Raw genomic sequence first — 15,073 nt, forward strand, 5'->3', positions numbered from 1 at the left:
TTTTGTTATATTTGGCCTAAAAATAGTTTTGTTAGAGTCGCTCTTCAAAACTAGAATTATATAGGAATAGTGCCTAAGGGCTCACTCCTTATTCCCAAAATAAATAGAAGCAATAAATAAAGGGTATTGTCAGAATTCATCCAGTGTTGTCTTGAATCTCTTCTGGAGCACTGAAGTTTGCAGCAACCTTGCTAGTCACATGAGATCTGACTGGGCAGACAGTTTTACAGTTGGTTTCTTGGGAGGATGATAAAATAATGATGTATGAAACCTGAGTTTCTGTCTTCCCGCAGTTTACTTAGCTCTTATCATTTATTAACTTTGATAGCAAGTTATCTTAATCAGCAATTGAAAATCTCTGGCTGAAATTTACACTTTGGGGTAATATAACTTTTAAGCTTTGAAATGTGAAATCATCAGGTTCAGAAACTTCATGGTGATACCAAATAAAATTTAAAAATTAGACACCATTTGATAGATATAGCCAAAGTTGGAATTTGGGTCTTCATCTGATATATAAAATAGCAAACATTTTTAGGGATTGGGCTAGCAAAAGTCTTCCTGTTTTTCTTTTTTGTGTTTAGGCTAGAAAAAAAGTCATTTAGGAATTAATCTAATTCTTTGCTTATTTTTTGTATGAAGACCAACAAATCATTGAGCTACATTGTACTAGGTCATTTTCTATCTTTTGCTAAGGATAGCTTCTTTTTTCTTTCCTTTTCTTTTCTTTTCTTTTCTTTTCTTTTTTTTTCTTTTTTCTGTTTTTGTAGATGTAAGCAGACATACTTTGAAGGCCAGCATATTCAGTTTTACTTAAGTTCTAGGAAAATGTTAAAGGTAGATACCACCTGATATAGTGTGTATGTGTTTAAATTAGACCATCCTAATGTCATTGTCCATAGATATTCAGTTATTTTACAGAAGAATTAATTTTTCCATTTACATAACATAAAACTGAAGCACGTACACTGTAACTAGATTTCTGATTTTCTCCTAGAGTAGGGATCTGATTTTTCTCCTAGAGTAGGGAGCAAACAGGAGGGTGAGAATGGCAAAATGGGACTTAATATTGTTAGGAATATTTTGTCAACTGAGTGGTGCTTTTATTCCTTTTATTCTTTTCCCTCCCAATAAATCACTCCCCCAAATGTTCATAGTTTGTTTGGTAGTTAATTTGAAGTATTAGAAAGCTAGCTAGTTTTGATTACCATTTCAGAAAACTTGGATTTTACAGAGGACTTGCCTGGTGTGCCTGAAAGTGTGAAGAAGCCCCCAAATAAACAAGGAGATAAATCAAAAGAAAACACCAGAAAGATTTTTAGTGGTCCCAAACGGGTAAGTAAAGCATTATCAGTGATGTGTGTTATTTATTATTACACTAGGGCACAGTTTTTACTTTTTCTATTTGAAAATTACTAACAAATTTCATCTTTCGAGGATGTAAGTCAATTTTTCAAACATTTTAAACCATTTTTTAAGTGTGAAAGATATACCTATTAAAATTTTTAGTATATATATAGTTCAGTAACATTAAATACATTCACAGTGTTTTGTAACCATCCCATTATCTATATCCAAAACATTTCATCATCACCAGCAAAAACTCTGTACCCATTAAACAATAATAACTCACCCTTTGTCCTTCCAGCCCCAGCTCCTGGTAAACACTGTTTTACTTTTTGTCTCTATGAATTTGCCTCTTCTGGTTAACTCCTGTAAGTGGAATCATACAATACTTACCTATCTGTGTCTTTATTTCACTAAGCATAGCGTGGTCAGGGTCCATCTATATCATAGCACATATCAAAATTTCATTCCTTTTTTTATGGCTGAAAAACATTGTATTGTTGGTATATACTATATTTATTGTTGTTCAAGGGTATTCTGTTGATGAGAAGACCCTGCTCTGCCATCCACTGGTACAACTCCTCTATTAGCTGATACTTCAAAAAATACTGTTTGTATTAGTTTAAGCCCTAAACTGGCTGATTTAAAAACGTATTTATTCTCTTACAGTTCAACATGCCAGAGGTCCAAAATCAAGATGCTGGGAGGGCTATGCTTTTTCAAAGACTATAGGGGGAAATCCTTCCTTACCTCTTCCAGCTTCTAGTGACTCTGGGTATTTGGTTTGTGCTGCATAACTGCAGTGTATCCCTCTGTCACATGGCCTTCTCGTCTTTTTCCCTGTGTCGTCTTTTAGAAGAACATTTTGTATATACCACATTTTGTTTATTCATCATTAGAGTTGTTTTCACCTTTTGGCTATTTGAGTCCCTGCCTTCAATACTTTTGGATATGTATACCTAAGAGTAGAATTTCTGTTTTAAGTGTCAAACTCTTTTCCACCGTGACTGAACCATTTTACATTTCCACCAGCAGTGCTCAAGGGTTCCATTTTCTCTATCTTCACCAACACTTATTTTCTGTTTTTGTTTTGTTTTTAAAGATTTATCTATTTGAGAGAACATAGGGGAAGGGGCAGAAAGAGGGGGATAAGCAGACTCCCTGCCAACATAGGGGTTGAACTCATGACCCTGAGAGCAAGACCTGAGTTGGCATCAAGTTGGAGCCTAACCAGTTGAGCCATTGAGGAGCCCCTGTGGGGTTTTTTGTTTATTTTTTTAATAATAGCTATTCTAATGGGTATGAAATGGTATTTTATTTCCCTAGCTAGAGATATTTAGCATCTTTTTTTGTACTTATTGGTTATTCATATATCTTTTTTTGGATAAACAGCTATTCGAGTCCTTTGTGCATATTTGAATCAAGTCATTTATCTTTTTGTTGTTGAGTTATAGGGATTCTTTACATATTAATCCCGTATTAGAGAAATAATTTGCACATTGATACCTCATTCTGTGACTTGTCTCTTCATTCTCTCTCTCTCTCTCTCTTTTTTTTTTTTTTTTTTAAAAACATTTTATTTATTTATTCATGAGAGACACAGAGAGAGGCAGAGACACAGGCAGAGGGAAAAGCAGGCTCCATGCAAGGAGCCTGATGCGGGACTCGATCCTGGAAATCCGGGATCACACCCTGAGCCAAAGGCAGATGCTCAACTGCTGAGCCACCCAGGCATCCCAGATTGAATGTTTATAAACAGCAAAAGGATAAGCGTGTCTAAGAATGAGTAAGGCTAAGTCATACAGCCTCATTTTATTTTTATTCTTTTATCTCTGTAAAGAGCTAATTGGGAATCATTTCAGAATAATTGTGCTATACTTTTGTACCCCTATATGGCCACCTCCTCACCAAAAAAAAAAAAAGTGCTTAATGCTAATTTTAATAAGCTCAAGTTGTTCTGGGGCCAGGGCAGTGTGGAACATAGTGTGTATGGCCTGTATAGACTTTAGTCATTAATGCTGAGATGATGTTTTTGACTTATATGAGATTGTGTATGGCATATATTGGTTTGCAGAGCAATAGTTACCAATTTCTTTGGTCTCGGGACCACTTTACAATCTTTAAAAATTTACTGAGAATCACAAAGAACTTATTTATTTTTAAGATTTTATTTATTTGACAGCACAAGCAGGGAGAGCAGGAGAGGGAAAAGCAGGCTCCCCACTGAACAGGGAGCCCAGTATGGGGCTCCATCCCAGGATCCTGGGATCATGACCTGGGCCAAAGGCAGATGCTTAACTAAGCCACCCAGATGCCCCCCAAATAACTTTTTTTTTTTAAAGATTTTATTTGTTTATTCATAAGAGACACAGAGAGAGGCAGAGACATGGGCAGAGGGAAAAGCAGGCTCGACGCAGGACTTGATCCCAGGACCCTGGGGTCTCGGCCTGAGCAGAAGGCAGAAGCTTAACCATCGAGCCACCCAGACATCTCTAAAGAACTTGTTGGGCAGCCCCGGTGGCTTAGCGGTTTAGTGCCGCATTCAGCCCGGGGTGTAAGCCTGGCCTATTTAACTATTTTAATTTTTTAAAATTTTTATTTATTTTTATTTTTTTAAAGTACAAGCTTTTTTGTTTTTTGTTTTTTGCTTTTTTTTGAGAATTTATTTATTAATGAGACAGAGAGAGGCAGAGACACAGGCAGAGGGAGAAGCAGGCCCCATGCAGGGAGCCCGATGTGGGACTCGATCCTTAGACTTCAGGATCACGCCCTGGGTCCAAGGCAAGCGCTCAACCGCTGAGCCACCCAGGTGTCCCAATTTACCTATTTTTAAATAAACAAAATCTCTTAAAAAAAAGGAATTGTCTAAAAACTTTTGATTATATGTGCAGAGACAATATCAAGTTAGAGATAAAAACTAGAAAAAAACTGAGAAAAAGTGAGAAAAATAGGGACTGTTGGGTGGCTCAGCGGTTGAGCATCTGCCTTTGGCTCAGGGCATGATCCAGGGTCCGGGGATCGAGTCTCGCATCGGGATCCCTGTGAGGAGCCTGCTTCTCCCTCTGTGTCTGTGTTTGTCTCATGAATAAATAAATAAAATCTTAAGAAAGTAGTAAGAAAAATAACATCGCTTTACATTTTTTGCAAATCTTTTAAAAGTTTGGCTTAATGAAAGACAGCTGGATTCTCAGCCTCCTGCATTCAGTATATTTCATTATGATGTTTTAATTAAAATATATGAAGAAAATTCAGCTTCACACAGATATGTGGACATATTTTAAATAGCCTTTTCAGGTAATTGTGAATGTTCTTTGGTACTACACCAAAACTCAACAAATGGGCATTTTTTAAAGATTAGTTGCAGTTGGAATCTAAAACCATGCCAATGAACCTTTCATTCTGTTATATTAAAATCTGTTGGTCTTTTACTTTTATTTTTTTTATTTTTTTATTTTTTGGTCTTTTACTTTTATTATTATTATTATTTATTCCTGAGAGATACAGAGTGAGGCAGAGAGAGAAGCAGGCTCCCTGTGGGGAACCGGATGCAGGGTTTGATCCCAGGATCCTGGGATCATGACCTGAGCCACCCAGGCATCCCTGTTGTTGCTTTCTTCTTTTTTGGTCTTTGATGTTGAGTGGATTTTTTACACATACATGCTTTGTGACATCATACATTGGGTCATTTGGAAAATATTGGTTACACTGATTTATGTGCATATCTTTCAAATGGTGACACATCTCATTATATGGTATCAAAAAATCACATTAGTATCACTGCCAAACTCCTTAGAAAAGTCTTTTTTTTTTTAAATTATTTTTAAGCAATCTCTACACCCAGTGTGGGGTTAAACTCATGACCCCAAGATCAAGAGTCTCATGCTCCACCAGCCAGGTGCCCCAAGATAGCATATGTCTTTTAAGCATACATAACCAATTGCAGTTATATGACTACAGTGCTTAAAAACACTAGCCATTCTTTTATATGGTGTGATGTCTAGTCCATATTCTGTTTCCCCCAAATATCTCTGAATTGTCTTTTAGTGTTTTTGTTTTTCTTCCAAACCATAATCATTTAGTTACATCTTTTAAGTCTTGAACAGTCCCCTTGTCTTTTAAAAATTCTCGTGGCACTGATTTATTTTGAAGAACTCATGATATTTGTCTTGTAGAATATTCCACATTCAGAATATATCTGATTTTTTTTTTCCTGATGGTGTCCTTTACTATATTAAAGTAGTATAGTGGCATAAAACACTGGAAATTAAGTCTATAAGGCTGATTAGGTTCAGGTTAAACATATTTTGGCAAGAATAAGTCTAAGTGATAATTGTGTATGTTGCTTTGCATTAGAAGCTACGTAGTACCTGGTTATTCTGCTCAATATTGTTTGACTACCAAATGAAGGTTGTGATCACCAACTCTCCAATAAGGGCATATTTTTCCTTTTGTAATTTAGTTATCTAAATTGGAAGTGAACTTCTAGGTACTACTGTGGCACCATGTGAATATCCTGTTCCCCGTTATTGTTTCACTTCATCATTTTAGCATCCATTGTTGATCTTTGCATCATTTATTACATTGACAGTTGCAGAATGGTGAGTTTTCTAATTGCTGTTGCTTCCGCATTTAATAACTGGAATTCTGTAAAAAGTTGTCTTCCTCCTTTCCCCACTCATTGCTTTTTCTCTCTCCTACACTACAGACTCAATAATTTTTATTTTTTAAATATATTTACAGGGGCACCTGGTTGGCTCAGTTGTTTGGGGGTCCAACTCTTAATTATGGCTCCAGTCATGATCTCAGGGTCAAGAGCTCAAACCCCATTTCAACTTCCATGCTAGGCATAGAGCCTGCTTAGGATTCTCTCTCTCCCTCTGCTGCTCTCCTCAACCTAGAATGGCGCGCGCGCGCGCGCGCGTGCTCACACGCGCGCACACACACACACACACACACACAAGTGTTCTCTCTTTCGCTCCCTCTCTCTCTCTCAAAAAAAAAAGTATTTACAATAGATTGGGCCATTGTGAACCATTTCAGCATATCACTTGTGTCCTATTGCTGTTACTGCATCATCTTTTTTTTCCCCTTAGGATTTTATCATGTTTTTTTAAGTAATTTCTGCACCTGGCATGAGGCTCAAACTCACAATCCTGAGATCAAGAGTTGCTTGCTCCATCAGCTGAGCCAGCCAGGTGCCCCAACCCCATCATCTTTGAGTGTTTCCCTTGTATTCTGCACAAAAGATGACTGGGACTCACCTTGTATTTTACCTCTTTCAGTCGTGGAACCATTCATTTATGCAAGGCTCCTTGGTTCTTTTGGTGGGGATAGTACTTAGAAACCCAGATCTGGGTGCTGGGTGTCTTTGTTGCTTCTAGGTTCTGTCGTTGGACAGAGCTATGAAACATGTTGAAAAATAAACTGAGTTCATATTGTGATAGCTTCATTTCAAATTTAAGATTACAGAATTTTGTACTAGTTTACTTGCTTTATCCTACAGTGCATATTACTTTTAAAATTATAATACCAATATTACTATGAACAGTAAATATACCGAGTGAAGTTTAAGATTTTTCCAGTTCTTTTTTGTCTTTAGATTATTTCACTGAGTGGGTGCCTGGTTGGCTCAGTTGGTTGAGTGGGTGCCTTTGGGCTCAGGTCCTAGGATCTAGTCCCGCATTGGGCACCCTGCTCAGTGGAGAATCTGCTTCTCCCTCTGCCCCTCCCTCTGCTTGTGCTTACACATGTGTGCTCTCTCTCAAATAAATAAAATAAAATCTTAAAAAAAATTATTTCACTGATGATGAAGTCATGAAGTAACGTGTTCATAAATTCTGAACTCATTTTATCCTATGTGCTTATGTTACTTGATACTCATTTACATTCATTTATATTCCTTAGTGTTCAGTTTTTAAACTTAGTTTTTAAACTTAACATTGGAGTCATTTCTTTGCTACTAATGTGGCTTAGAAGACAGCAGTGTACATGTACTTGACCCGATTATGAAGCAGTCTCTCTGGCCTAAAGTAAATAGGTCATACCAACCTAGTATGCAGAAGACCTACTTACTGTTGATGGATAGTGTCTGAGAAAAATTGAGAAAGTGATTGCTAATTTATAAAACCAAGAGAGCTATGAAATTGAACTTACTTGAAAAATGTAATATGGGTAGAGCCCTGCCTTAAAACAATAGTCCTAGATAACATTTATTCCCTGAAGAGGCTCAACTTCAGTAAGTGTTGTTTTAACTTCCTTTTTAACCTCCTACTGAAATATTTGCCAAAGCCCTTTTTTAAAGTGGGATTGTGTCAGAATCTTTTTACATATATTAGTACTATTTAGTTGGATCAGTAATTTTCAAAAATGAAACTTATCCATGTGTTATTGTACTTTTGTACTTTTAAAAATAATAAAAAATGCTTTAGATCCAGTGGAAGATATGTATCCTTTCAGAGGTATCTAGGTAAAGAATTTAGAAGTCTACTTCAGGAGGAGAGCAACAAGAAGTTAAGCAGTATAAAATAGCTCATAGGAAATAGGTCATCCATTTGCCTTCAAGACACTAAAAGACTACTTCAGAGTTGTTAAAAAGGAGAAAGCCATTGAGAAATAGAAATAAGGGATATTTTACCTGTCAAGTTTTGATGAGTGTAAAGGAATAGAGGAAATAAATGGATCAAAATTTTAAGCATTTTAGATTATATGTATAAAGTAATACAATGATAATGATAGATTTTTATATATAAGAAATTAGGATTCATGTTGTCTTTGCCAAAAAAAAAAAAAAATAGAGAAACTCAAGTCTCAAAGGAATTTTTATGTAGGTTACCCCCAAATCTCCAGAGAGAAAAGAAGGGGGGGGATAAGTAGGTAGGTGTAAGAAATGTTCTCAGCAGTTGTTCCAGTTCTCCTGGAACTGATAGGTCAAGTGGGAGTATCTGGGTCTTCTCTAATCTGATTAAAGACTCTAATGACCTCATTTCGGAGCAAAGAGGTAGTAGCCCATGGCTTGTGGTGGCAAGAGTTTCCCTCCCTACCTTTTGGGAGAGAATACTGTAGATATTTTGGACTGAATAAATCTTTATTTTGGGGTTGGCCCTAGTAAATTGGAGGCTATTTAGCAACACATCTGGCCTCTACCCATTAGATGCTGGTAGAACCTGTCCCCCCACCCCCACCCCCAGTTATTTCAACCAAAAATGTCTGCAGATGTTGTCAAATGGCTTGTGAGGGTCAAAGTGGACGTCCCTCCCATTGGGGGTGTGTGTGTCTTGAGAATAAGTTGCAGACCTGATGTTCATTACTCCTAAATCCTTTAGTTTGTACTTTCTTTTTTTCTTTTCTTTTCTTTTTTTTTTTTTTTTTTAAAGATTTTATTTATTCATGAGAGGGGCAGAGACACAGGCAGAGGGAGGAGCAGGCTCCTTGCTGGGAGCCTGATGTGTGAGACTCAATCCTGGGACTCCGGGATCATGCCCTACACTTAGTCTGTACTTTCTAAACACAAGAGCACTCTATAGCTGCAGCATTCCCATCAAAACCAGGGGTTTGTTTTGAAATTAATAAAGTAATAGAGATCCCATTCAGATTTTACTAATTGTCTCAGTAATGGCTTTATGGCAAAACAAATACACTCCTCCCTCCCAAAGAAAGAGCTCATGATCCAGTCCAGAATCACATGTTGTGTTTAGTTGTGACAAGTTGCTACTCCTTCAGTGTGGAACATCTGTGTCTTTCCTGGTCTTTCCATTGCTTTGACATCTTTGAAGAGTTAAGATCAGTTATTTGTTGTGTTGTGACTTAGTTATTTGTATTTGGTGGAAATACCACAGAAGAGGTACTATGTTCTCATTGCTTCATATCAGGTGGCACACAGTTGTCGCTTTGTACCATTACTATTGATGTTAACTGATCCCTTGATATCTGTCAGGTTCTTCAGCTTTCCTCATCAAACTTTTCACCCACTAATTTTAGCATTCATTCTTACCCATGTCAGTTGTTTACTATGGTGGTTGTTGAATGTTTTTTTCTAATTTGCATCATTCCTTCTACGGTTATTAGCAGTTGGCCCTTCTATTTTAAGGGAAATTTTTCTTACCTTCCTGTAAGACTATGTGTATTTATATATTCATTTCTTTGTGTTGGTATGAACAAGGATTCCTGTTTTATTTAATCATTTATTGTTGTTATTTAAATAATAATACTATTGATACCTCAGTGCCCAGATTAGATTTGGCATGTGGATGTTCCTTCAAACTTCTTTTTAATGCGTCTAAGTCTTGTTTATTTCTTTACTTAATGACATACTGAGATGTTCAAGACTCATAGTGGGGCACCTGGGTGGCTAGGTGGTTCAGTGTTTGCCTTTGGCTCAGGTTGTGATCCCAGGGTCCTGGGATCAAGTCCCACATCTGGCTCCTTGCATGGAGCCTGCTTCTCCCTCTGTCTGTGTCTCTGTCCCTCTCTCTGTGTCTCTCATGAATAAATAAATAAAATCTTAAAAAAAAAAGACTCATCATATTACTTTCTCAGCCCTGGAATCAACCATTTACCCTAGGACCCCTGTTTTCTTCTTCTTTTTTAATATTTTATTTATTTATTCATGAGAGACAGAGCGAGAGAGGCAGAGACACAGGCAGAGGGAGAAGCAGGCCCCATGCAGGGAGCCTGACCACGTGGGACTCAATCCGGGGTCTCCAGGATCATGCCCTGGGCTGAAGGCGGCACTAAACTGCTGAGCCACCCAGGCTGCCCCCTTGTTTTCTTTTAGTGGAAAATGGTATTTAGAAATAAAGACTTGGTAGGGGTGCCTGGGTGGTTTAGTTGGTTAGGTGTCTAACTCTTGTTCTCAGCTTAGGTCTTGATCGTAGGGTCCTGAATTTGAGCCCCACGTTGGGCATAGAGATGACTTGAATAAATAAAACAAAAAAAGTTAAAAACAAAGAAAGTCTGGTGATTAGGTATGGTCATTTCTTTTGCATTGTCATTGCTTTGAGGAGGACTTTGAATTAAAAGGTAGGAAACATAAATATATGCATCTCCCACCCCCCCCACCCTCCACTTACTTTGTATCTATATTTAGAACCATGAGTTCACACAGATACCTAATTCAGGTTCAGTGCCATGTTTTATTCTAGGCTTTCCACATTTTGTTTCACTTTGCTGAGAAATCTGGTTTCCATTATCTTCAACATATTTATGTATTTTTTCAGTCTCATGTATATAACCCGTTTCCTGACCACACAGGCCATTTCCTCGGCTTTAGTGCAACTAGCCAAGAGGTCCCTCTTGCCTCTCCCTGCCTCCCCATGTTAGAGAACATTACCTTTTTTAAGGATGCTACTCTGGTAATCTTCCCTAGCACTTAACCAGGGATGCCAAAAAGGGTTGTTTGTAACAGGCTAGGGGAACACATGTGGCAGAAAGATGAGAAGGGTGAGGAAAACTTCTGGTAAGAATGTAGTTGAAGACACCTGGCTGGCTCAGTTGGTTAAGCATCCCAACTCTTGATTTCAGCTCAGGTCATGATCTCTCAGGGTCGTGAGTTTGAGCCCTACATCAGGCTCTGTGCTAAGCACAGAGTCTGCTCGTCCCTCTCCCTCTGCTTCTCCCCCTGCGCTAACTCTCTCTCATTCTCATGAATGAATGAATGAAAATTTTTTTAAGATTTTATTTATTTATTCATGAGAGACACAGAGAGAAGGCAGAGACCTAGGCAGAGGGAGAAGCAGGCTCCATGCAGGGAGCCCAATGTGGGACTCCACCCTGAGCCAAAGGCAGATGCTCAACTGCTTAGCCACCCGGGCATCCATAATTTTTTTTTTTTTTTTTAAGGAATGTAAAGATGATTTTAAAGAACGTTGAGATGATTACTCAGAAAAATTTTAACTCGCTAGGGAGAAAATTAGAATTTGAGGGATTAGGTTGGAACATATCGGTATTTAAGTGCCTGTTTCTCCTTATGGTTTTATTGGTCATTTGATGTCTTTTTAAAAAAGTGCCATCCTATTTTTGATAGTTGGGTATAGTTTCCCTCAATTCTGTTATTTGCAGTTGTCATATATGTGCTGAAATACTTAAATCATTTCTTTTGCCTTCCCTGCTTTTTGCTTTATTTCTAGCTTCCATTCAGCTGCTGCCTTTCTCCTCTCTTTCTTAAGGGATTATCTGTGTGACCCTCACTGCTTGGAGGGTTATATTTTACCAGAGACTTGGGTCAACTTACTTTGCTAATTAAGACTGCTGCTGGGTCACTGATGAAACTAATAACCGTATTTGTCAATCTCTGTTTCAATTCCCAAATACTTGTATCTTCATTTTTATCATTTTCCTGTAGTTCAGTGTTGGGCCCATCTGACATTATCTTTTGTCTGACTCTCATAGGAACATTCTGGACTTTAGTTTTTTCTACCTATCATTAAATACGACACTGGATTGCAGGCTTCTGGATAATTGAATTAAAATTTGCGTATCATTGTAAATTACTTGTTATTACATATTTATTATATTAAGATTACATGAAGCTGCAGTTTCACAGTTCTGTATAATTTTATAGTTTTATAAACTCATTATTTTGTTCCATAAAATGAATTTAAATGGGTTGTCAAAAACAGAATCTTACAATTGAAGAGATTTTAAAGGACAAGTAGTCCCACCTCCTACCCAAGAGCAGATGTTCCTTAACAGTATCCATCATTAGCAGTTAACTCATGAAGCAGCTTATTTTTTTGTCAGATTATTTTACCCACGATTACCTTTGTTGTTTGGAAATTCACTGACCATCCTGGGACCCAGTCATCAAGATGGCAGTGTGAAATTTACTGTATTCTCATGGACTAGAAACCTGAGATAACAGATGGATGTGCAGCCTTAAAAAAAAACAAACAAAAAAAACAAGAGACTGGCCATTGATTTGCAAATCTGGGATACTGGCCAAAGTATAGGAGTAAAAAGCCATAGCTGCCCATTTATAGTTCCTAAGGTGCTGATCCAAAGAGTTGTTGAAGCTGAGCATATTCTGGCTGAGCCAGGCTGTGGTAGAGGGTCAGTTGTAGCTGGCTTTCTTTAGGATTGGTTTTATTCAGTATATACTACTTGGCTTTCCCAGGGCTAGGTGCTGAGAATTTAAGAGACTAAGCATCTTTAAGAGGCTGTCCAGTGAGGAAGAATATTTTTCTCCCTATGGAAGCTTTTTGGTAGTCTTAATATTTCCTCAAATGCGTTATTTCAAAGCAGAAGCATCTGTCATATTTTTTGTTTTGTTTTTTAAACATTATTTATTTGAGAGCGTGGGCCCGAACCAGCGAGCGGAGGGGCAGAGGGAGAGGGACAAGCAGACTCCCTGCTGAGCATGGGAGCCAGAATCACAAGATTATGACAGCCGAAGTCTATCGCTCAGCTGAGCCACCCCGGTGCCCCTGTTATCTTTTTATGTAGATAGAATTTAACTTAAATAGTAAATCAGGTACTTAAATTGTTGATCTGATATACATAAAGGTTTAGGGAAGTGTGAATTCTTTTCTTGATTAATTCTTGAGAGACTTTTTCTTGTAATATTTTTAAAAGATTTTTAAAAATGATTTTAGTTATTTGAGAGGGAGAGCATGCAAGCAAGAGAGAGTGAGAGAGTACAAGCGGGGGGAGGGGGGAGTAGCAGAGGGGGAGGGAGAAGCAGACTCCCCACTGAGCAGGGAGCCCAACATGGGGCTTGATCCCAGGACTCCGAGATCCGAGATCATGACCTGAGTCGGAAGGCAAATGCTTAACCAACTGAGCTCCTTAGGTACCCTATGGGATTTTTAAAAAGATTTATTAGGGTACTTGGAGTACCTTTAAAGTTTGAAAGTTCAAAATATTTTTCCATAACTTACTTCCCAGAAAATGAAGTTTGAAATGAGGAAATGAAACCATAGGTCAGTCAAACCTGACTCTCAATCAAACCTGAGAACTTGGGCAGCCCGGGTGGTTCAGCGGTTTAGTGCCGCCTGCAGCCCAGGGTGTGATCCTGGAGACTCGGGATCAAGTGTCCGGCTCACTGCATGGAGCCTGCTTCTCCCTCTGCCTGTGTCTCTGCCTCTCTCTCTCTCTCTCTCTCTCTCTCTCTCTCTCTTTCTCTCTCTCTCTCTCTCTGTGTGTCTCATGAATAAATAAATAAAATCTTTAAAAAAGAAAAAACTGAGAACTTTGGCATATATTTGAAACTCTGCTAAAGCATGTGTACCTGAGTATATTAGGGTGCTTAGATTTTGGATTTTGTTTTTCCATTTCATGATATATTTTAGTTAGAGTTTATTCAGAAGTACAGAAAACTCACTAGGCTTTCTTTCCTTTTTCTTTTTTTTTTTTTTAAAGATTTATTTATTTGTTTTGTTTTAAAGATTTATTTATTCATGAGAGACAGAGGCAGAGACACAGGCAGAGGGAGAAGCAGGCTCCATGCAGGGAGCCCGACGTGGGACTCAATCCCTGGTCTCCAGGATCAGGCCCTGGGCTGAAGGTGGCGCTAAACCGCTGAGCCACCTGGTCTGCCCTTATTTATTTGCGAGAGTGAGAGCATGCACATGTTGGGTGGGGAGGAACAGAGAGAGAGAGAGAGAGAGAGAGAGAGAATGAATATCTCAAGCAGATTCCCTGCTGAGCCCAACACAGAGCTGTATCCCAAAACCCAAAGATCATGATATGATCATTATTAAGAGTCAGATGTGTAACTGAGCTACCCAAGTGCCCTTAGACTTTCTTCTCTTGATACTTTGATGACTTCATGCTAATGATTACTTCAAATAAACATAAGGTGTGTACTTTTTTGAGGATGGTGACCCTATATATATTATTTTTACCTTCATATTCTCTGAGATAAGGAGGAGTTCATAAATGTTTATTTCTGGGATTCTTAGAAGTATCTTTCAGCAAAGAATATGTATTTAGTACTAAATATATATATAATATTTAATGGTTGCCAACCCTATCAAATTTGGAAAAATTTCAACCAGTATTCTTCAGATACTTTTGTCTCTCTGTTAATCTTTTGGTACTGCAGTGACTCTTGTCCTACCTCAGTCAGCCAAAAATCAACTGGTAAAACCTGTCGTCTGACAGAAACAGGCTTATTGACTTAACTGCAGTAAAGCATCCTGCGTAACAGAGGAATGATGAGACCTCTTACCAAGTAAAAGTTTTTGTAGGACAGGGGAGCTTGAGTGAAATTTAAATGAAACACTGAGAGGCTCAGGGCAAAGCGGTGTTATCTACAGAGGGATTGGTATCAGGTCTGGGCTGCAAAATGGACTAGGGTCCGGTTTACTTGAAACTATGAAGTTGGGCAGCCCGGGTGGCTCAGTGGTTTAGCGCTGCCCTCAGTCCAGGGCCTGATCCTGGAGACCTGGGATCGAGTCCCACGTCAGGCTCCCTGCATGGGGCCTGCTTCTCCTGCTTCTCCCTCTGCCTGTGTCTCTGCCTCTCTCTCTCTGTCTGTCTGTCTCTCACGAATAAATAAATAAATAAATAAAATATTAAAAAAAGAAACTATGAAGTTAAAGTAATTAGGGATGTTGTGTCCAGAAACTCTGTTTGAAGCTGTGTCTCTCTTCAAAGTAGCTTAATTCTCCAAGTGAAAATGGGATATTTTTAAAAATTTTTTAAAAATGTTAATATTTATTTACTCAGAGAGAGAGAGAGAGAGAGAGGCAGAGACACAGGCAGAGGGAGAAGCAGGCTCCACGCAGGA

The 15,073-nt window shown here is 38.3% G+C and overlaps 1 protein-coding gene across 4 annotated transcripts in view; it reads left to right on the plus strand.

The window, feature by feature from the left end:
* WAPL (WAPL cohesin release factor) overlaps positions 1–15,073 on the plus strand; it is an 80,301-nt gene that overhangs the window by 28,233 nt on the left and 36,995 nt on the right. For 3 of the 4 annotated variants that reach the window (XM_041748597.1, XM_041748599.1, XM_041748596.1), the window contains exon 4: positions 1,217–1,335. In XM_041748597.1, the coding sequence (XP_041604531.1) occupies positions 1,217–1,335 (119 nt within the window). The remainder of the gene's footprint in view (positions 1–1,216; positions 1,336–15,073) is intronic. The other variant, XM_041748598.1, reaches the window with a different exon arrangement.

The sequence above is a fragment of the Vulpes lagopus genome, chromosome 3, assembly GCF_018345385.1.
Source record: "Vulpes lagopus strain Blue_001 chromosome 3, ASM1834538v1, whole genome shotgun sequence".
Taxonomy (NCBI): domain Eukaryota; kingdom Metazoa; phylum Chordata; class Mammalia; order Carnivora; family Canidae; genus Vulpes; species Vulpes lagopus.